This window comes from Solea senegalensis, linkage group LG10 (assembly GCF_019176455.1).
Source record: "Solea senegalensis isolate Sse05_10M linkage group LG10, IFAPA_SoseM_1, whole genome shotgun sequence".
In the NCBI taxonomy this organism is placed as follows: Eukaryota; Metazoa; Chordata; class Actinopteri; order Pleuronectiformes; family Soleidae; genus Solea; species Solea senegalensis.
Window position 1 is genome coordinate 23,570,871 of NC_058030.1, and position 27,267 is coordinate 23,598,137.

Here is a 27,267-nt window from a genome sequence, read left to right on the forward strand (position 1 = left end):
AAATCAAAGACACGCCCACAATCTCAGGCCGTCTCCACTGGCCTGTTCCTGGCATGGGATTCAAACAGTAGACAAAGACACGTGGTGAAGCTGAGCTGCTGCTGCTGCTGCTGCTGAAACACAAAACTCATCACGCCTTTTGTCCATGTGTGGTTGTAAATATTGCAGTCTACTTAAAAAAAACAACACATGTTTCCTTTAATTGGCACCAGAAATTTGAAAATCTATGAATATATCAATGCCCTATAAAGAGTACTGTAGGTCTAAGAACCCGGGGCGCAAGAGAAGTGAAAGTCTGAAGGTGTCGCAGACACGGGATGATAACCTCAAAACATTTGAAAACATTAGGAAATAATTCATCACAGAAATGATTCAGCAGCTGAGTCATGAGTCTGACGGCGACAGTGCACCGTTAATGACTTCAATCTCACCGCACACGTGCGTGTATGAGAGCGACATCGCGGTGCATTCACTGACTGATCTTGTGAGAGTTTTTCAGTTTTCTTCTCTCTCTCTCTCTCTCTCTCTCTCTCTGCCCCATCACCAACTCCACAACACAGTAGTTCTCAGTATAAGCCCATAATGATCTATGCAGTTTAAACTTCACTTCACGAGATGAATATATGTAGAACATGATGTCATGACAGGAAGACGGGCAGAGAGGAAAGACTGTTTTTGTGCCACAACTGGAGGCTGCTGTACGTCCAAGATGCAGATAATACATTTCTATTTGATCTGGATCCCGGGGGCAATCCCTTCATGTTCACAGACAGTAGTAGACATCACTTTATGCAGTGGTTCCCAAACACTGGGTTGGGACCCGCAGATGGATCACGGGAGATTCGTTTTGGGTCCCCAAGCAAATTTGCAAAATGTTCTCAACCTTTTAGTTCAGATTTATGTGAATATGTTTCAAGAAACATTCATAAAATTAAGGTTTACACATTAAACATTTTGAAAACATTATTGAACTAATTGTCACCTAATTTTATAATCAATTGATTAGATTGAGTTCTCAGATTTTTGGGCTTCTTAAAAGTGAATATTTTTTGGTTGCTTCATGCGGAACAGAATCATTTTGACATTTGAGAACATCATCGTTTAATTTCATCAAGAAATTGATGGACTGATTAATCAATCATAAAAATAACCATTAGTTAAAATAAGTTATTCACTAATGATTCATAAATTCCAATATTAGGTGTTACAGGTATGTCTGTAAAATTTGCTCTGGTCACAGTTTATATTGTGGTTTTGGTCATGATTGTTTACCATCTTCAAAAAAGAAAAACATGATTGGGTCCCCCATATAGAAAGTTTGGGAAACACTGACTTAATGTATAGTAATTCATAACTTAATCCAGTATAACACAGCAGGTGAGAAAAAAGCAATAATGAACAACAAAACTACAAACTAACACCTCATAGTTGAGCACACACTTCAGCACTTGATGAACATATCAGGGAATTTTGTAGTTTATCTGTCGATATGCACAGTTAGGAAAATGCCTTATCCCAAAGAAGAATTTACAGCAGCTTCATTTCTTAGTTAAAAAAGCAGGAAATGCAGACGTCACTCAAACACCTGCCTCTTCTCAGAGAGAAAAAAAGAAACGACTCACAAGAAAGTCCACGGTGAATGCACTGGGACCTGCTCTGCTCCTTTGGGCTCTGTATGAAAAGTCTGCACAACTGATGAATGTGAAAGGAAAGGCTAATCAATGAAAACCTTTGTAGAGGACTTTCTTCACTGCTTTGCTTCTTGGCTTTTATAAACAGAACTATGTGTTTGGTAAGTGTTTGTAGTTTGATAGTTCACTTAACTAAAGAAGCTGTTTTTTCGGTTTGGACGCTCAGACCGTTTGGCGGCACAAGCTGGACTTTGTTGCCAACAATGAAATTATTTGTTTGGAAATTTGAAAAGAGATTTTTAATTTAATCGACATTTTATTTCCCTTGAATGTGTTTTATTTTATTTTATTTTAATCATACTATAAATATTCAAGTGAACTTTTTATTAAACAATTAAGATACTATGCTAGCTATTGTTGTACAAAATTTGTATTCTTCACAAAAGTACAAATATTGGCTTTTCATGTGTAATTTTAGGTGATCTCTTATTCTGTATAAAATGAAGTAAACAACTCTTACATAGAATTTGTTCTCCTGTGAAGTCCCCAGCAGTAGAAACTGTCAACTTTATTAAACACCTCAGTGTATGCTCAATCTCAACTCAATGTCTATTCATCTTTGAATATCACTTTGAATAGCACACTGGGGGTCGCTGCCAGAGCCGAGCTCACACTGATACACAGATCATACACAGATATACTCCTGGATTCATATTTTAAAACTGTTAAACTCGTGCGCGCAGGTTTCTTTCACATGCTTCGCGAGTTCAACACCTCCTGGATCTCAGATCTTCTTTCTTGACGTGGAATCCACTCTCCTGTAACTGTTCTGGAATGAAACAGTTGTGACCTGATCAAGACACATGAAAACACCCTGTGTTTGTAGAGGAGTCGCATGTTAAAATATAGCTGAATCCTGAATTGTCATATTTATGCAGAAAGAAAAAGCAAAAAACACACACCTCCTGGTCTCTTCACGCAGTATGAATCTATCTTGTGCTTTTGCGTGTGTACGAGTTTAGGCACACGTGATTATATTTCAGAAACTGCTGATCTACTGGGATTTTCTCTTGATGCCAGAGGTCAGAGGAGACTGATAGAAAGGCAACATTATATTAAATAACCACTGAATTTCAACTAATTTATAGTTTATAAAGGTCAACTGCAATCACCAAATAGTAGAGAACAGCATCATTAAACAGGTGAACACAGGTAACTTTTCCATAATCCATAATCCATATCACATCACATCCACAATCTACATCCCCAGAAAACTTCATGTAATTTAGTCCTTTATGCTGCTCACAGTCCACCATGTAAATAGAGAGAATAATGAGCACATGACTGGTTACTGCAGTTCTAGGGCACCGCCAGCAGGAGACGCTGTAGCACAATACTGCAAGTCAACACGGTTGCTACTCGTTCGACGCATCAAGTGAAGGTGACACGAAAACAACTTTAACTGTGCTTTATCAGGTATGTTTACTCGTGTATTTTTTAATGTTACACACAAGGTGCAACTGCAAATTCGTGAAAAATGCCCAGTTTAAAAAAGAAAGAAAGACTTGAATCATTTGATTTAAATGTTGAATGTAGCTAACCGCGGTAGTTATAATGGTAAGGTAAACGTTAGGCTACTTCCGGTACACAAACTTGTCTAACGTATTTGCCAATGTTGTATTCATATAATTTGTGGGAAACAAAACACGTACTTTCTTTAAAAAATGAAAAGAAAGATTCTTTTTTTTCCTGTGGTCCCCAAACAAATTAGCAGAATTTCCCCAACCTTTTACTTCATATTTATGTATATGGCTTAAATAACATGCATAACAAGACGTTGTAGTTCATTTACCAAAAACAGCTGCTTCAAACATGTCTAAGTTATTCATAACCTCCCACTATGCCACCGTGTGGCCCATGAAAGATTATATTAGGTGTAGTGTTGTACAGTCTAGTGGATGTGAACTACAACTTGAAGTAGTCTGTTAAATACGCTCAGTAATTTACAGTGTCATCAGTTTCTTACACGTTTCACACTGAATAAGTGTGTGGCAGTGTCTTCATCCATTTGGCTCACATGTTTACTAATGAGAATACACCTCTCTCTTTATTGCCAGCTGTGTGTGTTCAGATATGACTGTAAATTAGACAGTATATGTACAGTATATGCTATGCACTATTTTGATCTCGTCACCACTCACTGCCACTCACTGACATTTGGGTCATGATACTTTGCCATAGAGGAAGTTTGGGGAATGTCGATCATAGTGTACTACATATATAGAGCTGCAACTAACGATTATTTTCTCGGTTAATCGATTAATCGTTTGGTCCTTAAAATATCAGAAAACTGTTGATCGGTGTTCTTCAGACCTGTAAATGATGATGATCTCAAATGTCTTGTTTTGTCCACAAACCAAAATGATTGACTTTTAATGATTTATTTGTTATACAGATTAAAGGAATTAAGAAAATATTCACATTTAAACAATCGGAAATCTGGTTTTAATCATGAAAAAAAGCTTTAAACTAGATTAATTGATTATCAAAATAGTTGTGGATTAATTTAGTAATCGATTAATCATTGATTCATCGATTAATCATTTCAGCTCTATACATATATGTACTACATGAAGTAACTAGATTTACACACAAGGTACATCTGCAACTTTATTAAACAAATATGCTAACTTAAAAGTTGGCCTGAAATATAAAGTTTATCAGAGATTGAGAAATTATGTCTAAAATGTTAAATTTAGCTGTAAGTACAGTCAAATGCTAGTTATGATAGTAAAGTGGTCAAAGCACATTTACTAAGTCCACCATCTTTTTTTAAACTAACTTTGATACAACATTGAGTTAGCGGGAGAAGAGACGTTCTACTATGTTCAAAGTAGATCTCAGGAGAACACAAAGAAATATAACCACATGCTGAAGAAAAAATAAAGAATAATCCTAAAAAAATATGATGTTCGTCCTCCATCTTGTTTTTCCTGAATGGTTGAATGTGCATCACTTTTCTCCATCCATCAGACCAGCGGTGATGCAGGCTGTAGCAGGTCCAGTCTGCATGTGCAGAGTAACCAAACAGGGTTTGTGAGCTGTTTGAGTCATGTGAGGAGGAGGAGGAGGAGGAGGAGGAGGAGGACAGGCTACACCTGCCGCAGAGACCGTGCCCTGCCTTTCAACTGAGAGCCAAGATGGGGTTCTTTCATTTGGGCCTGATCTCTTTAAGACACCAGCAAATATTGAACAAGACTCCAAACTCAGTCGTCATCTGTTGCCGTGGTCGCCTCTCCGCTGTGAGTGAACACCACTGAGCCTCGTGCATTAGCTTCTACGTGTGGACAGACAAACTGGAGTTTATACTCTGTAAACACAGACGCTCACATTTGACATTTTCCCCATTTAAAAAAAAATAGATAATAAAAAAAATAAAATGCAGTTTGGTATGATGAGGCTGGCACTGAGATCAGAGATGAGATAAGATTAACAGATAAGCAACATTTCATATGCTGCAGAACCCATCAGCGGTATTTGGGGAGTGTTTTAAACACATGAAAAGAGCAGTTGTGTCTTTTTGAAATAGTAGAAAACCTTCACCAGTGTAAGATCGATATTATCAATGACTTCTAGAAGCTACAGACTCATGACCTACAGTGACAAACAACATTCACACCTAATTACAATGTCCAGTTATCTAATCTGCATGTTTGTGGACTGTGGGAGGAAACCCACACACACACAGCGCACACAGGGACAACATGCAAACTCCCCACTGGCACTGATGTGAACCAGGATGTGAAGCGTGAATCGTTTTCCAGAATATCCAAGTCCAGGTTCAAGCTATTCATAACCTGCCACGACGCTGCTGTGTGGTCCATGAAAGATAATATATTAACTGGATGTGATGGATGGTTTTGAACAGAGAATTTAAACAGGAATGATTTTATTTATGTGAAAAAAACAAAAAAAAAAAACATAGCTACAACTTAGCACCCACCATGCAAACACTGGTATTTTTTCCTGTTGAAGACTTCTGTCTTCTTTGGTTCACAGTATATCAGTTTTGTTTTTTTTTATCTCTGGACAGTGTATGTGCCAAAAAACAGATATTGCTAACAATAGCCTGGGATGTGTTTACATCCATGGATTTTCCGACTTCCCTCTGGAAGGCAGTCAACTCGGAGGTGACGTCATCACCATTTCCGAGTTCCAGCGTAAATGGAATGCAGCATTAGCGGCATCTAATGGTGAGACTACAGCGAGAGAGTGAGAGGACTCTTTTTTAGGATTGTCAGGGAACTACAGTGACCCTCACATGGCAGAAATAATGTCATTCTTCATTGTTTGTGGAGTAAACTTCACTTCACTAAAGTACATATCAAAAGCTTATTCAATGGCTTTAGAACTAACAGATTTTCATTTTAAATAGATTCACTGTAGATTATTTACACATGTGGGTCTTTTGTTCAAGTTCTGCCAATGAACCGTTTTAAATATGACATGCTGGACCTTTATTCAAATGAATTTGTCACCTGATTTTGTTGTTTACCCTCCCACATATTTTGCAGCCTTACTACGTGTGGCTGTTGTCATCATGGAGGAACTGGGCAGGACCCAGCACCTGGCGACGACTGTTGCATTCTCACAGTCATTGAAACTCATCTTGTGGGACTGGTATGGCTGGTTTCGCCCAGTTTGGCCTCTCCACCAATCGCTCGTCATCCAAGTTGCCTTGAAACAGGAAAGTGCACTGAGGTGAGCTGCCTGTGTTTTTCATCATAGTTAGGATGGTTGAACTGCCTGTTGGATCCTCTCCTGTTTTCACTTGAAACAAAGTCACTGGCTGTTTAGCAGAGGCTGAGCACACAGGTATGGAAAGATGTTTAGTTTATATAAATATATATATTTTTTAATGTCATTAGTTGTAATTTAGGAAAAGTAATGTATTTACAAATATTTGTAAGATCAGACATTGGGCCAGAGTGCCAGAGTTTCACTGTAAGAAAATATCTTACCAACGACTTTAGATTTCGTAATGTACAGATTTAGTTATCAGACATTAAGACGACATGTATGTGATTTTCAGCTTTATATGACATAAATTCACATGATAATCCAACAACAGTGATTTTGCTATTGCATGATGACAAATCCTCACATAATCTGATACTGCATTTTTGCCTCATGTTGCCTTTATTAACTGAGTCTCTGTCGAAAAACCTAATAGGAAGAAAAAGGAAAATATGTTGACGATCAAGGTTTTATAAGTCTTTAATTCTAAAGTGAATGTGACTCTAACCAGTGACCCTAATGAGTGGTTACCTCAGTACATTTTTGATCTAAATTTTATTTGTCTGAAGGTGCCACTCAAGATGGAAGTCAAGAAGAAGAACGTTTGGGAGAATTTCCGTCTGAAAACAAAGTTGGTCAATTTGAAGAAACGTGGAAAGAAGACACCGGAGAAGCAGGGGAAGAAGCTGACCTATCGCCGCAGTATTTCTGTCCCAGACCTGAGGTTCGTGCCAGGTGAAGCTGGAGGTCCACAGTCCACAGCCTTCATGTCAACAGACTCTGACACCATCTACTTTGGCATCTCTCCTGGGCCGAGTGATACTGATTCGGTCACAAGCGGCTCAGTCACTGATGGAATGACTTTTACCAACAAACCAAACTCACATCCACATCCAGAAATCCCGGCCAGGGTTTGCAGAGATCCCACAACTGCAGCTCTGAACAAGGTGAACGTCGCTGAAGAAGCTTTGTATGCACAAGTTTATAAAAATCCAAGGCAGAATGTGCGTAAATTTACTTTTGACCCTGTTCCTGTACAAGGACTTCCACCAAGACCAGACCTTATAGAGAGAGTGAGTCTATCAAGTGAAGACAACCCTGATGAGAGGGTCTCTTCAGGTTCTCTTGCTATTGCAGCACTGGCCAGAGCAAGCTCACTTGGAGAGCAAGTCAGCCCGTACTTAACAAAGAAGAGCACGTCGTATGAAAGGACTCCACCAGCAATCAGAAAAACTCGTCCAAACAGTATGCCTCCGACTTTAGATATTCTGGAGAGTGCAGATGGCACCTCGCTGGACTCGGCCTGTGGCGCTCAGAGTGAGGAGCGAGTCAACCTGCCCTCTGTGACCGAAATGGAGGAACTGGAGCGAGAAGCCCTCTCTGCCTTTTACATTGGAGACTTGAGCACAGAAGAGGCTCTGCTCGAGGAGGCCCAGCGTGACGAGGAGGTTCTGGACGAGGTCAGTTTTATTACCGACTTACTTTTAATTGCATTTACTGTCTGACTGTTTGTTTGACAGGCTTCAAACTTACTTTGTGTGTAGTGCTGACTTTGACATTGTTTGGATAAGAAGTGTAAGAGATATTGGTAGAAAAGCTAAAAGAGCCGCCTCCGTGCCCTCTCAACTGAAGAATTTCAGCCTGTCATCATTTGTCATTGTTATTACTATGACGTCATTGTTTCAGTATCTCTGTTTATGTTCGATGTAAAAGCAATGAACACACCTGTTGTTGTGTAATAGTAACAGTGGCCTTTTAAACGCACACAATAACACAGAAAACTGCCTCATATTGAACGGGTACTGCACTAGTGTATTTCAATTATTAGAGGTGAGCTAATGTGATACTTGGTTTCAGTATTCACACAATACTCAACTGAAAGTGTAGGCTAGGTAGTAACAGCATCAGTACTAATGTCTTATCAACCTCTAAGTTGTTTAACTTGGTAAAAGATAGGAAATTATACACAAACCCAGGCCTGTACACACACACACACACACACACACATGCACACACACCAGCGATTGTATTTTTATAGAAACTTAGATGAAACTATGAGTTTTGAAAGAGTTTAGTTTGTGTGTCATAGCAGCATAATGAGTTAGTCAAGACAATAGAGTGTGAAGATTGCAGGTACTGAATGAATAGAAAGACGTGAACTCTTTCAACATTGAACTATTCAAAAGCATCTTAATGAAACTGGCTGGGATTCGACTTGACGCGGCTTTACAACACTTGTGAGTGCTGCTGTTGAAACTTGGACCTTTGTTTTGTTTTGACACGAGTCAAAAACCAGTGTTACTAGTCAGAGACACAGCATTCCACATCAAAAAGCTAAAAAAATGTTACACAGAGCAACATGTTGCCATAAATACTGTGTGGGACAGAATAATACACACCTGGACATGAATATCTGTGATCTGATGTTTCATAAAATCCTACTTTATTTTCTGTGTAGATGTCCAGTGAACCATGTGACTTCTTTGACGAACATCTGCAGGATTCTTTAGAAAACCCTGTGAGTACTCGGTCCACACTGCTCAGCACATTACAATAAGTCAAGCATTTGACACGAGGAAGCGTATAAATGTGAATGTGGTTGGTTTTTCCACAGCAGGAAACGACAGCGGGGCCTGAAATCCAAGCGCTCGCGATCCAGCGATACCTCCTGAATATAAACCTGAAGCAGGGCAAGAACCTGGTCATCAGGGACAAGCGAGCAGGTACTGATGCAGGTCATGGTCTATCACAGTCTGTAAGACTGAACTGCATCCGCTTTATTGTCACTGTACAGAGAATAGCTCACAAGTTTTTGCTTAAACTTTTACAAATGCAGCAGCCATATCCTGTCATCTGTATGTTCAGCCTTCTTGTTAAAGGCAGCCATAATTTAAATCATGTCAAATACAGGGTACACACAGTGGGGAAGTGGCTAGCATTGTTGCCTCTCTGCTAGAAGGTCGTGGTTCAGATCCGGGTTTGACCAAGGGCCTTTCTGTTTGGAGTTGGCATGTTGTCCCTGTGTGTGGGGGGGGTTTCTCCGGGCACTCCAGCTTCCTGTCACAGTCCAAAAACATTCAGGCAGACATTTAGGTTCGAGTGAATAGTTGCTCATCTCCATATTCACCCTATGTCAGCTGGGCTGGGCTCCGCCCCCCCCGCAGCCCCTCATGCGGAGGATAAAGTGGTGCAAAATGCAATTTGTTGTGATTTCTATCAAATCATGGACAGAATAAGTAGTTCTGCTGTCACTTTTAAGAACTTCATGTGGGGAATACTCTAAAATTGAAGGACATATTACTTTTGGTTTCTACACACAGATGTTGACAGATAAGGAGGAACCAGGCCAAGAGCTCAGCCAGTAATAGATGCAAAGTGCAATGGTACACAGACGCTGATCAAAAACAGCCAATCACCGTATTCCAGCAGAGCTACTTAGTTATTCCTTGAACTGATTTGCAGTTTAACTGAGGGAAGCTTTGTGGAAGGATCAGTACAGATAAAGAGATATCAATTCAGATTGTGTGTACTAAATAATATGTAGTTCCTTGTGTGTTTGCTTTAGGAGAAAAGGGCACAAGACATTGTGTGAGTTCACAGTGTGGATTAATGTTGATAAAACACTGTTTTCACAGTTTGAATTCTGTCTTGTATGTTTGCTGTAGTCAGTGGAAATGTGTGGATGGGAAACACGCCATTATGTATGAACTCAAATCCACTTATTGCTTGTGGTTACTTGAGGGTGACATTTCACATTCTCACACACCAGGAAAACTATGCTGCCAGACCAGTACGACACAACACAGGACAATTAGTACTCATTACAGAACACATGATTTGCACCATTGGTAATGCCTCCTATTGATACTTATTATTATTATTGACAATAATGGCAATTTGTGTGGATCAAAGGTCATCTCAGTGTGTGGTGTTTGTTTGACTCTTAATACTCATTATTTCTAGGAATGGATTTGTGTCTCTGTGTTGAAATAACAAACAAATAAAAACAATAGTAAAATAAGGAAATAATACAAAACCCAAATCATGAACTTGACCAATCATAAAAAAGGACTTAAGTTTGGTACAATCAGGAAATGCAGTAGAAGTATTTTTAAATCTTTGATTTTAAGGTCATATTTCCTCTGACATTGAGTTCCAGAGTCTCACGTTCTCGTCATTTCAGCGGAGAATCTGGAGCAGTTGTTGATTGAGCAGCTCGGGGTGATGATGATCAAGATGATGTTATATCTGATGAGCGTTTGTGAAATGGCTTATTACGTCTTTTTTTGTTAAAACGTGAGCTTTTCGATTTGCTTTTGCAGGGTTGAGGTTGGAAAATGTTTAAATGTTCATCATCTTGTCAGTAATGCATTTGAATCTGCACTTGCAAACATGAGACCACTCACTCACTCACTCACTCACTAAGTTAGAAGAGTTTAGTTCAATTGACAGATTTGTCTGATAATATTTGAGTCAACAGTGACAAATTGGCCTGTGCTTGAAAGATAATCAAGGGCTAATAAATGGAAGTTTCCACTCACAGGGGCATTTACTGTGGTGAAGCTGCGACCTCATGTGGACACAAGTGGAACTCCAATTACCAAATGAACGTGTAGTTGGTTATTAACAGACCATTTTTGGACTGATATGCTGAGGTCAAATTATTATTACACTGACACGGTTCAGAATAAGTGTATAAATAGTTACTTTATAATGTATAATGTGAACCTACAGGTCTGTGAAAATCTTAGGCCACAAGGATTTGGTGTTTTAGCAATGCTATGTCAATCGCTTTATTTCACAGGACATATGTATGTGGTGTCAAATATTTAGTGTGACCTCCTCTTACACTTGAACAATAGCCGGTCTATGCCATTCTTGAGTGGGACCATACAAATCCTAATAACCTTTATTACCCTAATGATAAACCCTACTATTTCATGTCAAAATGGCTGGTGTAAAAAAACAGGTACTTTACATTGTTTACTGAAGACATGCTAGAGCATGTTGTGTAAGTTAAACTCATCTGTCACATTGTTCTGTTCAAAATGCCAAAACTCACAGAACTTAAAAAACATAAAATCCTAACTTTGAATCACCAAGGTGTCACGACTGTACATTCATCTTAATTTTTAAGTTTTGAAGATCATAGTCCAGCAGAGTGGTCAGGTTGTTTTATTTTGCCTGTAGTTGAGACTTTACTTTCCATGACAAGGTGGCACCACGATGAGGCAACCACCACGTTGCCCCCCTGTCTGTCCACTGTTTGCCCAACAATCAACATCGTGCCAAAGGCTCACCAAAGGCGTAGATTGTCAGCACATACTCTGAAAGAGCCCACGCCACTGGGCCCCCCATTCCTTGCTTTTTGTTCTCCTCCTTTTTTTTTTTTTTTTTCCCTTTCCCCCCATTAATTTCTATCGTCACTGTTCTCAGTCATGCCAGGGCTTTTCTCCGTGCTCGCTGCCACATTCTCCTCCTGTCAAGTTGCCTGGAGGTTTCCCTGTCACAGGCTGGCAGGGTGGAGCTGCTGTGGGTCCTGCCTGCCTTTGCGAGATGTTCATTTGGAGTGGGGAGCTGACAGGCCTGACAGCCCATCCCCACAGGGCCTTTGTCATGTGATTCAAGCCTCCCCGCAGGCTCTCTCAAGCACCCTTTCATTGCCCTGTACAAATGATGCTTTCATTTTTTTTTTTGGGCCAATCTGCATGCAATTGCAGAAACAAAGAAGTCCCACACCCCTGCCCCACTCGCACACAGACTTTCTTAACAGGCTTGGGAGATTAACACTGGTTGCTTCTAGATTTGAGTCTCCGGTTGCTTCATGCTGGCGAGTGTTTCTCCTCTTTGACAATTAAGCAGCTACTTGCGTCTGTTTTTGCCATGTGTGTGGCGGTGCACCTCCTCCTCACATATTTCAGTCTCACACACTACCAGCATGGGGGAAGGGTGTGTGTGTGTGTGTGTGTATGTGTCAGTTTTCACACACAGTGTACATTTTAAAGTGACAATATTGTATGTACACATGCAACATAAATGATGTTTTTATATAATATACAGTGTTATGTGTAACACTGTATATTGTGTTGAACTGTTGCTCTTTTTTGTTACAATTCCAGGCACGAGTGATCCATATGTGAAGTTCAAACTGGAAGGGAAGCAGTTCTATAAAAGCAAAGTGGTTTATAAAAACCTGAACCCCCGGTGGAACGAGTCGTTCTCGCACCCTCTGCGGGACAGAGAGCATGTTGTGGAAGTTCGAGTAAGCACCTTTGGTTTGATGAAGGCATGAATTGGAAACATTTGTGTGTGTATAACATCAATGATGAGCGTCGTGTCGTCGCAGGTCTATGATAAAAACCGGACCAGTGATGACTTCATGGGCTCCAGCTCTATTTCCCTGAAAAATCTTGATTTGTACAGGTGAGGAGTTCATTCTTTTCCTCTGACCATTTATGATTCATTATTATACACATTTTCAAGTGGACATATGTTTTTTTGTTTTTTTTTTAACAGAACCTACGAGATGGAGCTGCGTCTGGATGATCCAAAAAGTAAAGAGGATGACATGGGAGTCATCGTTGCCGAAGTCTGCCTAATGTTCAGAGATGCCACCATCAAAAGAAGCCCTGTAAGAGTCATTTTATTCTTTTGCACTGTATATTTTGCTCCAAAGTTTATTAACTTTGTTGTTTCCTGTTCTTGTTTTTATAGAGATGGCCACCACGAAAGAATAAGGTATGGAATGAATGTGTTTTAACCAGCAGATTCAGAATACCAATAACATTCCTGCATTCAACTTTGTGAGAACTTATGGCTACCCTGGTGTAAAGCACTAGGGGGCAGTAACTCACTGTGCAATGATGCAACAAAGAATGAGGTGTATGCTCAGGATTCAGCCTTTTGTGTGTAACCTTGCATAGCCTATTTCCTTTGTGGATTTTATAGTGGAAATGTGTTGTTGCTTTTTTCCAGTGTGTATTATTTCCAGTGTTATCGCCTTCTATGAGCAAGTATGGTACACTACAATATTCCATTCTGATCAAAAGCAAAATAATAGTGTTCACTAAATATGTTGTCATGGGAAAAACCAGCCTTAGATGAGTATAATAGAGCGAGTGTTTGTTTTTGTTGTAAACAAACTTCCATCCCTTCTCAAGTGGCTTTCAATATATTGCAGCTGTAATTAGATTCAGAGTGAAATAGGAGGGTGGCTGTTTGGGACTCGCACTGCAGCGAGTGGGTTGATATTCACACCTATGCAGTCACTACATCTGCCACTGTTCGGTCTCTTGATGGTCCGGCAGACAATCTCAAACTTGAAATGAGATGACAAAGGAATGAAGCCATTTTCATGCACAGTGTAGGTTATATCCACTACAGATGGTTAAAGATACTCAAAGGGAGACGGAAATGTGTGATGGGACTTGTTCTCTTTCGGAAAATCACAGTGCTAATTTAACAATGTAACAATGCCATTTTCATTTTTGACAAACATACAATATCTTTGTGCATTTAACACCTATCCTGGAAGTGCTGAATACCCGGCTCGTACGGCTCCGTTCCCCTCCACCCACCCCCTCTCCGAAAACATCGTTTTCTCCCTCTGTGTTATCACCACAGAGACGGAGGGATGGCAAGTGCCTTAGTAAAATTCTGCTGTGTGATAGTGTTTCAAACAGGAGGGGTGGCGGGTGGGGGGGATTGGGGGGGGCGGTGTGTGGTGGAAGCGGGAGGGAAGCTCTGCTGTTCGAGGCATGTTGCCAGTGTGGGATGCCTAAGATCGGCAAGGCTGATAATTCCCAGGCATAGCGGGCAATAACCCAGATGTTAGGATGTAATATCACAGCTGTGGATGGACAATGTTGAGGTACTCGCCAAATGGTCCTGGGTCTGAGCTCATCGTGCTTGTCCCCATGCTGTCCCACCATATGGAAGCAATCGCACAGCCCTTTTAGGATCAGGAATAGATTCTCTTTAGGGGCCACTTACAGTTAAGTGGAATTGTTTTATTGGCTGCTGAGATAGAAATGTGTCCAAGATAAACACTTGGGATGACTTGGCTGAGGCATGGTTTATATCGCTCCTCCACTCCCTCTGTTCCTCTTCTTTTGAAGGGGGCTGATATTTATAGGGCTGTGCCTGTGGTATTCCATGTTAATTCAGGTCCCCGAGATGTGCTTTGATCCCCCTCGGATTGGGTGGCAATGCAGGTTGTGACCTCGCAGTGGAAAGGAGGGGCGGGAGTGGTGGGGGAGTCGTAGCGGGGCTGTTTGAAGCTGTGACGCCGGGGCAGCTGAAGGAGCTGGGCAATCAAAGAGGCGAGAGCAGATTACGGTCCTGCTCTTTAATTACAGTCAGCCCTACACAACCTCGATGCTGTTTGTTTTTACAGCCCAGGCCTATCACCGCACGGCCTCCTGGGAACTCTTACATGGAAACATATCAAGGCCTTTCTTATTTTCTCCCTGTGTGACACACACGGCAGGAGAAGTGGACTATTAGCTGCATGTGCATGTCCTCCATTTTCAGAGTTCTTAAATGCTCAGCGACTTTTATTTTTTATGTTAGTTTTCTGCTTAAAACGTAGGGATGAGCCACTGTGACGCTCAGTATTGGATTTTAGGTTTTTTACAAATATAACATAATGCTTTACTATGACCAGGGTATTGCAATGCATTCAAAAAGCAGCAATAGCATTTTAACCAAGTCATGTTTAAATGCTCTATCCTCCACATGAGGCAGTCCATGCTGACATGGGGCGAAAGGCAGGGTGCACCCTGGGTAGGTCAACAACTAGTCACACTGGAGTATCCAGAGAAAATCCACATGCACACTGGGAGAACATGTAAACTCCACACAGAAAGGCCCTCGGCTGAACGGGAGTCGAACTAGCAACCCTCTTGCTCTCAGGCAAAGGTGAAAGCCACTAATCACTCGCTTTTATTCCTTCTTTATAGCAGCAGAATATTAGTATCCGTTGGAGTAGTGTGATTTTTGAAAAGGCGTAGTTGTTTACAGAGATGAAAAATGACGACAGCGGACTGATATTGAAATTGGTTGCAATATCTGACGCGGAAAAAAAGAGGTTGCGAGCCGTCACGAAATTTCCCAACATGTAATAATCTGTGGTACCGGTCGTATATTCTGCATGTATGCATAATTCGGTGAAGAGAGAGAGCTGCGGGGTTTGCATCATTACTCACTGCTGCCTGCTGTCTCTGGTGCAGTATGCCAAGTGTCCTGCCTCTCCACACTCAGTCTGGGAGCCAGTGATGAGTGGGACTGTCACAGCCAGGGACATCTGGCTGCTCGCTGACGTCCCTCTCTTCCTCTCTCTCCAGGAGTCTCTGTGGTGTGACTTGCCTGTCAGTAGAGATGTGCTAATGTGCCTCAACAGAGATGTGCTGTATATTGTAAACCTTTGTCCTACTTTCATGCACTCTGTGAACATGATGAGGTGCCAGGCTTAGGTAGGAGCAGGTAACAAGTGTGCAGAGTTTCCACACACACACACACAGACATTTTTTTTTTTCTTTTTAAATCACTGTGTGTATATTGTTACACAGATCCAGTTGTGAGGCTATTATTATAAGTAGTAGTAATATTATAATCATTGCTATACAGTGATTATATATAACAGAACTTAATTTAACTTATATATATCTGTCCTCCATCAGATTGTGCACACTTATTATATCACATATTATCTCTATAATATTGTCAGGTCTCTGCCTGACAGTGTAAAATGCCTTAAGATAATGTATGTTGCAATTTGGCACTATACAAATAAAATTGACTCCGATCTTTGTCCAGCAGCAGAACCAGGCTGCACCAACCCAGCGGGCAGCAGATGTGCAGAAGAACCAGCCAAAGAACCAAATGTGGATCGGGGTCTTCCGTATCACCTTGGTGGAGGGACAGGACCTGCCACAGTACGGCCATGGGGACATTTACGTGCGCTTTCGCCTCAGTGATCAGAAGTACAAGAGCAAGGTTGGACTAGTTTTTCTTTCTTTCTTTTTTCCCCCTCTGTCTTTTTAATGTCTGCTCTTTATACTTCAAGTGTTTCCTTCTGTCCACTATCTCTTACTTGCCGGCTTCATCCTCTCAGCAGGTGCCTGTCAGTGACTCACCTCCACCTTAGCTCACTGGGCCATGGCTGAGGCAGCTCATTAGACTGGGCGTGCCTGCCACTCACTTCTCCCTGTGCTCTGGGTGCTGGGCTTCATTGCCTTCATTTGCATACCCAGCATGCCCCGTTCATCTACCTGTACTTGTTGGCCTCCCCCCGATGATTCTATGCTGCACTTGTCTCGTGTTGTTGTGTCATTTCTTTGTAAACCTCGCCGCCTTCCTCTCTGCTTGTTTGTTTGTTGAACAAAGCTGATTCTAATTGGAAGCTGTCAGTGTTTACAATCCCAGAGTGGCCAGTGAAGCATACACATACAACCACACGCACGCACACACACACCTTTCTTCCTCCTCTCCTGCTTGGTTTGTTCTGCTTGGATTGAATGAAGACTTAATCCACCTGCCAACACATGAGCTGCTCACTCTGATAATGCATTAAACCTGACAGTGTGTCAAAATGTGTGACCGCGTGCGTCTGCGTTACTGCATATGTGCTGAGTCTGTGTCTTCGTTGCCCTCAGAACCTTTGCATTCAGGCCAATCCCCAGTGGAGAGAGCAGTTTGACTTCAATCAGTTCGAAGATAACCAGGAACCACTGCAGGTGGAGTTGTGCTCAAAGAGAGGGAGAAAGGCTGAGGAATCGTGGGGGATGTGAGTATATCTTGGCGGAGAGTGTTAATTTTGTTCACACTGGCTTCCTCGACAGAACGACTTGGCCTTATGTGTTTCAATGGAACGTGGTTTTTTTTTATTTCCTTTTGTGTCGCTCAGGTTTGAAGTTGACCTATCAAGGCTTTCACTTAATGAGAGGCACCTCTACACTCATGTGCTGGACCCAGGAAAGGGCAGACTGATGTTTCTGGTCACCCTGAGACCCTGCTGGGGAGTTTCTATCGCTGACATGGAGGAGGCGCCCTTGGAGAAGCCTGATGAAAAAGACACAGTCCAAAAAAAATTTGTAAGTCTAAGTTTTTGTTCCCCTCTGACTCATCTGCAGTACATGGAAGAAAACCAATCTCCCAAATGTTCATGTGATATACAATAACAGTTCAGCTGATGAGCCCGTGGGTAGATTTGCTGTCCAGCATCATGACAGAGGCCTCATTTGCCTTTTTGTTGAAATTTCATAACTCGTTATTTGATGTTTTACGGTGTATAAACTTCTGTCCGGGGCGAAGAACCTCAAAATCACCCTTAATTGGTTTTAAAGAAAGTCAACATAACACACATGAAACAAGGATATAACGCCAAGCATGAGGAGTCCAGTCACTCTCAGTACTTGTGTACTATTGTCTTTTTAAATTAAAATGAATATTATTCTGTTACGTGCCAAAATGCAAGGTTAGGGTGCCATTTTACAAGCTACATTTATTTACCCTACTTAAAAAGCATTTTTGGATAACACCAAGGCTGCACAGTTAATAGCAAAGTAATCAAAATTGCAATACGGCCAAGTGCAATTATGACCTCTGCCAAGGAGGTTATGTTTTTATCGGCGTGGGTTTATGTGTACGTTTGTCCTTCTGTTGACAACTTCCTGTCTACAGTTTTAGACAAATAAATCCAAATTTTTAGACCCAAGTACTGTATGTTCCTACTAACCCATGCGCTGATGATGTCACAAACAAATGATGTACATTTCAAGAAATTCTTATCTGTCAAAACATCAGATTTGAGCGATTTGATCCAGATCACAGATTTGGTGACTATTCAAATTTAACATGGTTCAGTCCGGTTAAACAAGTACACATGTGTATATCATAACAGATCAGGATGAGTCATGCTTATGTAAGATGGTAAAAGCTATAAGCAGGTCTAGTTCTGTACACATCTAGAACGTCGTCTGGTTCCAGTGGATGAAAATGTTAACATTAATGAAAGTAAAACGCAGAAGTGCTCTTGTTTAATAAACATCCGACATTTGTCGATTATATTGCAATAGTGATATCTGTCAAACAAATAACAGTATGTTTATTTTACCGTGTTGTGAAGCTCTATGAACCGTGTACCTTCTTTCAGAGCTTGAAAAACTCTCACAAATGTATGGGGGAGGTTGGCTTCCTTCAGATCAAGGTTATAAAGGCCACTGATCTACCCACAACAGACCTCAATGGTAATTATATCAAAAACAAATTTTTCTTTTCTTTTCTTTTCTGCTGTCTTTTCTTACAAGAGATAATGACCCTCGTGTGTTATTTACAGGAAAAAGTAACGCCTTTTGTGTCATTGAGCTCGGTAACTGCAAGCTTCAAACTCACACCGTCTACAAGACGGTCAATCCTGAGTGGAGCAAAGCCTTTACTTTGTAAGTAAGAGAAGAGACAAAGAATCCTATGTCATGCTGTATAGCTCAAATTAATTAATTAATGTGTGTGTGACTCATGTTATAGCCCAATTAAGAACATGTTGTATATCTTGTCATGTTGTATATCTTAATTTAATTGGTATGTGTGTAACTCATGTTATAGCCCAATTAAGGACATTCATGATGTGGTTGAGTTGACTGTCCTCGATGAAAATGGAGACAAAAACCCAAACTTCTTGGGGAAAGTGGCTATTCCTTTACTGAGTGTAAGTTAATTTAAGTTAATTTAAGTTTATTTATTTATATGTATATATATATGTACTTTTGACATACTTTTTCATTGTAATAGGTCCAGAATGGGCAGCAGATGAGTATGTTGTTGAAGAAGGAAGACTTGGGAAGTGCATCCAAAGGAACAATCGTGCTGATGCTGGAGGTTATCTATAATAAAGTAAGGTCATTTGTTAGAATGACGACAACACTCATTCTATTATGAGTGCTGAGAAAAGCTGAGTTGAACTGTAGTATGATTTCTCTGCTCGTCTCTGTGTGTCCCAGGTCCGAGCCGGCATCAGAACCTTCCAACCAAAGGAGACCAAATTAATGGAGGAAAACCTGAAGTTTTCCAAAAAGGTCAACTCTACTGATGTTTATAGCAGAATTTATCAGATGGAACAAAAAGCTTTCCACAATGTTCCTCTCACATCCACACTAATAAAGTAGCCACAGCAAAGCTGCACATGGCCCTAGTGTGGATTGGTCATTGTTAAGCTAATTTGTTTAATTGGCTCTAAATATCCAACTGCACATGTAGCAAATAGTCGATTGTAAATTTGATTCAACCTCATTGCGAAGTCATAAACATTATGTCCAGTTTCTAATGACACTAACCAGTGTTTGCTTTCAATTATTTCCCATCAGGTTCTTGCCCGGAATATATGCCGGGTTCGAAAAATCAGCACGGCAGTTCTGTACACGTTACAGTACATTAAAAGCTGTTTTCAATGGGAGAGCACACAACGGAGTCTAATAGCCTTTCTGGTAAGTCATTGCCTCACGTTAATGAACTCTCTTTAAGCCCGAGGGCAAACAAGTTTTGTCCCGTTTCATTGCAGCCCACGTTTAACTCTTTCATTTTATGTGAGTTACATTTTGAGGAGTATCTTTGGTTTTGGCCATTTTCTCTCTCTTTCTCTCTCTCTCTCTCTCTCTCACACTCTCTCACACTCTCTCTCTCTCTGCTTGTCTTTTTTCCCATGAAAAAAACAATGGCTGCCTTCTGTTTTGTATCCCGTGTGTGTGATAGATATGCTTTATCCTTTGAATCAAACCCCACTTGGTTTTCCTTCAGTTGTGATGACATTAGAGTGAGTTTTGAAGGGATGGGGTTTGGGCGTTTGTACGTCTGACTTCTGAGTAAAGCCTCCTCACCCTGGGGACAGTGTAAGGAGGATCACGGTCTCAACTTCCTCGGCTGGAGGAGTGACAGTCTGCCTCTGAGATTTGAACCTTGTTTAAATGTCTCTGTTTAGTTGTTTTTAATGAGGGTATGTGATCTAAGGTCCTAAGCTTAAATAATCTTAAATCAACCCGGCGAATCCCCCTCACTGTAGCACATGTAATGTCATGATTAAGAGTGAACGCTTGCCATGAAAGCCCCGCCAGCGCCGTGTCAGGGTGAGGAAGCGGTCACAGACAGGGTGTGTGTGTGAAGAACTCGCCTTTCACTGTCTTTCTTCTGTCTGTGCTGTCTCGGGGATGACATGCAATTCATACCTGGTGTATTCTATAAGCCCTTCTCACTGATCCTGAGGTGCAAATCCCCCTCTGGCAGTGGCCAGGCTCAGCATATCACAGGCCTTAGAACAGCACGGCACACAGATAGCCAGGCGGACACACAGACAGGAAGGCAGAGAACAATGCGAGCGATTGTATAAAGATAGAGTAGGAGGAAGGCTACTATCTGGGGCAGAAAGTTGGAATACAGAAAGAGGGAGACAGTTTGCTAAGAGCGCAGTCTAAGACGGCAGATAGCGAGAGTCGTGGAGGCAGCAGAGGAAGAGGATAGACAGGATGACAGGGGGACAGGTCAGCGGGATGGGGCCATCTTCTTCCACCTATAATTAGATCCTCCGCAGGCGATGGGAGTGTGTGGTGGCACACTCTAATCTTTCATTTTCACTTCTACTCCACCTGCTGTTTAGGAGTGCAGCACACAAATAGAGAACATAGACTGAGAGACGTTCATACTCACTGTTTTCATCATGTAACTGCGGTGTAGTGCCGCTTCTCACTCTTATTTTTGTCACACGCAGAGCTAATCTGCTCCCTGACAGTAAAATGGTAATTATTGTGACCTTGACGCGAGATGTTTTGTCCTTTTTTTCTTTTTTTTTTTTATTTGCTGCTCCGGTTTTTTGTTTCTAAGCGAGGTGGTTGATATTTTTTTTGAAGAAAAAGAGGCAGCAGCTGAATAATCAGAGCGCGACTTTGACTGCGTGGAGGTGCGCTTGAAATAGTCTAAAGTGTGAAGACGCACGGCAAGAATCGCCTGAGCGGAGTCAGCCTGCCACTCTTCATCCATCAGAAGTTCAACGAGTGAAAACTTCTTCTTTCCTAACTGATTTATTTCACTCTCAGCTAAGGCTGGGCGATGTTGTTTTTAGGCTACATCATATTCAGCTGCACACAGGCTGTTTCTCTGAGCTCATAAAAAAGGAGATGTCCGTGTTTCTCGATGAAGAGACGATACATAAAATATCAACTGTTTATCATTACATGCTTAAAATACAGTTATTACCTTTCATTTCAGATAATGCTATTAGATACTAGATAAATAAATAGATAAACTAGATAATAATATTATTTTTTTGGCTTTTTAATGTTAAATGGAGGATATTTTGTGTGTTGGAAACAATTTAAATATTTATAATTTTTAGAAATATGGTAAAATAAGTGTTACTAAGTGACTTTTTATTCCATTCCATGAATAATATACATACATATGTATATATATACACATATACTGTATATATATATACATTATATTATATTGTATGTAATACTAATACATTTCACTAATTTATTCAATATAGTAAATATGGTATTTATCAATGGAAGAGCCGTGGAAAAGTCATCACAGATATCATGAATCTAAGACCATATCCAGGTGCAAAGCGACTAAACATGCAAATCACATGTAAATATTGCAGAGTAGAGACTCTGAACTGGCTCTGCTCTCTGACGGTCAGTGAGGGCAACAACGAGGTCTTGACTGACTGTCTTTACAAGACTTGTGCCGCGCCACCATTCACACTTGTGCCCCTGCCTGATCGGAGGCCAGCTCCTGTTACAGCCCCTCCTCCACCAAGTCATCATTTGCAATTAAGTTAGTGTTTGGAGCTGTCTGAAGCAGCATGCCACTGTGTGCCTTAATGAAAGTAGCTCCCACTCCTATCTTTATATCTTTAGGCAGTGGTAATAAGGTAACTGATTCAGACATTGACAGATGGCCTCTGCTTGCCTCTCAGATGTGCATAATTATACCGCGAGTGTCTGGTCTTTTCCACAGTGGCAGGCAGTGCGGGGTTTCTCGGGGTACGCCGGTAGGAAATGCTGCAGTCGCGGGTCCTGGCTTTAATATACATTACAATACATTATTTATCAATGTAGGCAGACCAGTCCAAGCCTTTTACACCATATACATCCTGTAATGCATTACCGCTGCTGTGGTTTCTGCTGGGACTGCGGGGATGCTCGTGTAGTGCTTTACCAGGAATACTTAGCCATTATATCACTCAGTCCCACAGGCCAGTTTTCTGACCTCCGCACAGCATGCGGTCTGCATTTCTATGCCGTTTATGCAGATTCATGTATGTGTTGGGAAGTGGTTGTTGGTGTGTAGCGTATTAAAATTGTTCATGAGGGATCACCACACTGGTTTGTAGCAATAACAACGTGGGAAAGATGAAATATCTATTTTTTTTACATCCTGGAGCATAAACAATAAATTCAGTGTTTTCTGGATAGATTGATTATTTAGCTCTATGCTGTTAAGGCCTGGAACTAATGATTGTTTTCATAACAACCATTCACTGATTCATTAGAACATGAATCAGAACATGTTGATCAGGGATTTCCAAAACTCAAAATGACTCAAATGTCTCGTTTTCATCGACAAGTTATTTGGTTGAGGTAAATTTTTTTTGTTATGTGAAGCAAAGAAACAGCTGAAAAATCAGGGAACATGTTTTAAATATTAAAACACTCAAACTGATTAATCAATAAGTCGTACTGAGTGTTAACGTGTGACAAGAAAGGGAAAGTGTTGCAGTATTTTCACTGTTTGCGAGTGCAGGAGGTTTCTTGTTTTGATTGTTCACCCTCATCAGAGTCCTAGTGTTTGAAGTCGCCTTCAGTTTTCCACCAATGGGTTTCAGTTTTAAATGGAGTCTAATTAGGTAATGCAACAAATAAAAAGTCAGAAAATATCATTTTCATGCATTTAAACTAAGTTCTTACAAATCCTCATAAACATTTTCATCAGCGAATGGAAATACAAACAGGAAATTTAGTTTCCCCCCCCTCCTCTGCTTGTTTATGCTACAGTAATGAGCCAACAAGGATCTGCGCTTTTCAAGAGTTTGACAACAGCACGTTCCTTTATCTGGGGAAATGTGACAGCTAAAATCTTCATAAAATAACGGCCTTTAGATGTGCTTCTCACTAAGACTGAATGTGCCATACATCAGCGGTGACTGCAGAGGGGTCACCGAGAGTTCTTTGCTGCACGTTGGGAAGTGACCTGTAGATGGAGCTACAGCACTGCTGTAAACACAAAATGGAGGCGCTGAGGAGATCGGTTACTCTGCTCAACAGGAGCCATTCGTGGGAACAACTTGGAGTGAAATCCTCCATTCTGTGCATCAGACCAAGAGAAAGAAGTCCCCCCTCACATAATTTAAAAAAAAGTGAAATGAGCATGTATTAACCAGCAAATTAATCTGTTTCAGAAGTTTAAAGGTTCAGAACAATTTTGATTTAGATGAAATGCATCAAAGTTTCAAAAAAGAAAGAAAGAAAGATCATTTACACTTGAAAGCTGATTTTGAGCTTTGCTGCCATTAGACCGCGTTAAGTATTTAAGTAGAATTAATATTTTAACATATGAGGTTCCTCATCTGTCGGGACCGAGACTAGAAAGAAAAGCGGTGTTTCTTTTTGACACTGCCAGGTAGCAACTGCTTTAGACTTCATTTGACAGCCTGTGAAATGCTGATTGCCTCACATCACACACTGTAAAGATGGCATTTGATGAATGCTTGATGCCGTGCAGCTGGAAACACACTTGGCAGCTGGAACGGGTGCTTTTTTTGTGTTGGGGAGGCTGTTAGAATCGCCGACTCCCCAGATGAGGGCAGGACAGGGTCAGATGTGGCTCCAGAGGTCTCGGGAGACCACTTGTGTCGAGCCAGTGCAGTTGGGGCCCCGTTAACCAGTGCAGCAGCTCAGCCGAGATCAGAGCCATCATCAGAGTTGTCATAATTGTTCTTGTTAACACTGAGCGTGAAAATGAGATGCTTTGTGAGTCTTGGATCTGTTTGTGGTTTGCTGCACCGCGTTTGTGAGAACAGCGCGACGACTGTGTGTGCGTGCGCCTGTGAATTGTCGTCTTGTTTCTGCTTTGCATCTGTTTTCTCTCTGTTTGAAAAAAAGTTTGGCGACCTGAAAGGAGTGGGTTTCTTCAGTCCCATGGGGTTACACTCTCCATCCCCGTGGTTGTGGGAGTTCTCATTGACTGACAGTGGGAGTGTTTTTTAATGGGGGGGGGAAATGATGGTGATCCCTGTGTTCATGCTTTTTCTGTCTGAGATCTATTAATGATTAAATGATAGGCTGTGATGACTTGCACACTGTCCAGCGGTGCTTCCTGATTTAACACAGCGTTACTGTTTTGCTGCTCTGAACGGCTGTGTCAGTTGACAGCTCTTGAGGCTGACTGAATGCAGTGTGTGTGTGTGTGTGTGTAACCTTGAAACATGTCCCCATATTAGTGGGATTAATAAGCTTTCACTGCTAATATTCATTCCATTAGGGTTGGGGAAATTGTTCCCAGTTTTATTTGATTTAAGACATGGATTTCAGTTTTGAGAACACACATTTTATTCCATTTAAACTAAACACATTCATTCATTTTTACATGAATGCATTTATTTAACAGCATAAAGTCCAGTTTTTTTGTATGAACAAACAAAGTGGCTTCAGTTTCTTGTTAGATTAAATCAGGTTTTAATTAATCATTTCCAAATCAAAATCACACAATTGGAAACCACACATTTGTCAACTGGCAAAGCCTGCAGTTAAAATGCTTTATGTTCATGTAAATTGTAAAATACAAACATATTGAAAACACTTGAATATCTTCAGGTTCCCAACTGTAAAGAAATGACCCAGTGTTCAGAATTAAGGGTGTTTTTTTTTCCCCATTCATTTATTATGAACTGAAAATGAAGAATTGTTGTGTTTTCATCACCTTACCTTCTTACACAGAGTTGGGTGTGGGGTTGCAATTTACAACATTGTCCCTAGATGTCACTAAATCCTACACACTGGTTTTATAATGTTTGGTAACGATCATGTTTTGAATCTATTACAGAGTGAATATTAACCTGAATGCTGACGTAATAGTTTTTATTATGGTTTTAACTGTGTATCTGTCATTACCTTGGTTTAGTAATGTGTGTGTCTGCAGCCTCGATGCTCTGTGTTTAACCCCGCTGTGTGTGCTGTATCATAATGAGTACATCTGACATCCTCCACCACCTTCGTAGTCATAAAGGACAGCAGTCCCCCGGCAACTGAGGTGGCGACCCGCCCGCCCCGGTGTGTGGCAGTTGCGAGGCCAGTCGCGGCCCTGCCACGCTAACGTGCGTTTGAGCCGAGCTGACAGGAGGAGGGAGAGTCCACACACACACCACTCCCTCTCCACCTCCTCGGGGGGGGGGGGAAGCTCGCATGGCGGATCTGTCACCCAGGAGGTCGCTCAGTGTTAACGCTCCCGACACGGATTAAACACTCGTGGCCAGTGCTGGAGTGCAGGGTCAGTGTAGCCGGCACTGACAGGCACCACGGGGCGCCCACTGACTGCCCCGCTGCAGCCTTGCACTGGTGCCGCTCTGGCCCTGGCATGTGTCAGACAGACGGGGAGACAACGGCCAGCACTGGCCCCTGTGAGCAAATGCTAATGCTCTGCCTCGCACGGCTGCTCTTCCTCAGTGCTTTGATAAAGAGCTGCTATCACTTTTGCGCCGCGCTGTGCAGGCGTCCTTTATAAGCTGTGGTATTTCCTTATCTCTTTGCTTTGGCTAACCTTTTGTTTACAAAATAGAAAAATGAGTCTCCACTGAAAAAGTACAAATAACACAAGGCAACACATTTTTTCATGATAATGATTCGTTTATTTGTTTGTCTTTAATTCACGCAATTAATTCATTTGTTTTTGTTACTATTCAGCTCTGTTGTTATTTAAACATGTTTATTGTTAAACATGTATGCTATAGTTGCTTATTGTATTTGTCACAGAGCAGAATAATAGTAATACTCACCCTGTGTGTTATGTACAGGATTTCACTTTAACTGTGATAATTCACAGTACACTACACTAGCTCTACTCTACGTGTGACTTCTACAGGAAACTGCTCTAAAGTGACATTTTTAAATGTGATTTCTACAGTAAAAATAAAAGTAAATACTGTTATATCTCGGTAATATGAGGTAACTGTGACGACACAGTGAAAAAAACAGTATCCATACAGGAAACTGCTACTAAATCACAGTAATAGTCTGTAATTAAGTGACACCCAAGGATCATATTTAGGCAGGTAAATATTATATAGTATAACTACAGTAAAAAGCTGTCCATTCAAAGTCATTTTCTTTAAAATGATACAATTATGTACATTTTGTTGACACTGTAAAAGTACAATAATGTCTTCATTAATGTACATGTACAGACAACAATTTGTTGTGAAAGTAATGCAATTGACCATGAATATAGAGTCAAATATTTAACAGTGTGTAAACAAAGTAGAAAACTTTCATTGTAAATTGAATGGCAGTCTGTGCTGTTCTCCACTGTAGCAACTGATGTAGACTCACTGAAGAGCGACATGAAATTCCCAATTCCAATTTTATTGCTCTCTCTCTCTCTTTCTCTCACCACAGTCGATAAGACTTGAGCTGAGCATATGTGCAATATTTATTCAACGGTAGCTCACAGCGCTACGGCTGCCCACACACTCACACACACACACTCTTACCTGCCCTGAAGAGAAATCTTATCTCCTCTTCCTCTTGCCTTTGACGGCCCCCTCCCTGAAAGCCTGTCCCCACACTGGCCC

General features: G+C 41.1%; 1 protein-coding gene across 4 annotated transcripts in view; it reads left to right on the forward strand.

The window, feature by feature from the left end:
* The first annotated feature begins 2,914 nt into the window (after nt 1-2,914).
* Nucleotides 2,915-27,267, forward strand: part of mctp2a (multiple C2 domains, transmembrane 2a) — a 41,781-nt gene continuing 17,428 nt past the window's right edge. Inside the window, exons 1-19 of one of the 4 annotated variants that reach the window (XM_044037105.1) lie at nt 2,915-3,107; nt 4,665-4,933; nt 6,206-6,392; nt 6,998-7,888; nt 8,887-8,946; nt 9,046-9,151; nt 12,548-12,690; nt 12,775-12,851; nt 12,945-13,059; nt 13,143-13,166; nt 16,245-16,424; nt 17,084-17,214; nt 17,335-17,521; nt 18,583-18,676; nt 18,766-18,868; nt 19,032-19,134; nt 19,218-19,319; nt 19,427-19,501; nt 19,790-19,909. In XM_044037105.1, the coding sequence (XP_043893040.1) occupies nt 7,010-7,888; nt 8,887-8,946; nt 9,046-9,151; nt 12,548-12,690; nt 12,775-12,851; nt 12,945-13,059; nt 13,143-13,166; nt 16,245-16,424; nt 17,084-17,214; nt 17,335-17,521; nt 18,583-18,676; nt 18,766-18,868; nt 19,032-19,134; nt 19,218-19,319; nt 19,427-19,501; nt 19,790-19,909 (2,499 nt within the window). In that variant the 5' untranslated portion in view covers nt 2,915-3,107; nt 4,665-4,933; nt 6,206-6,392; nt 6,998-7,009. The other 3 variants (XM_044037102.1, XM_044037104.1, XM_044037103.1) reach the window with 3 other exon arrangements.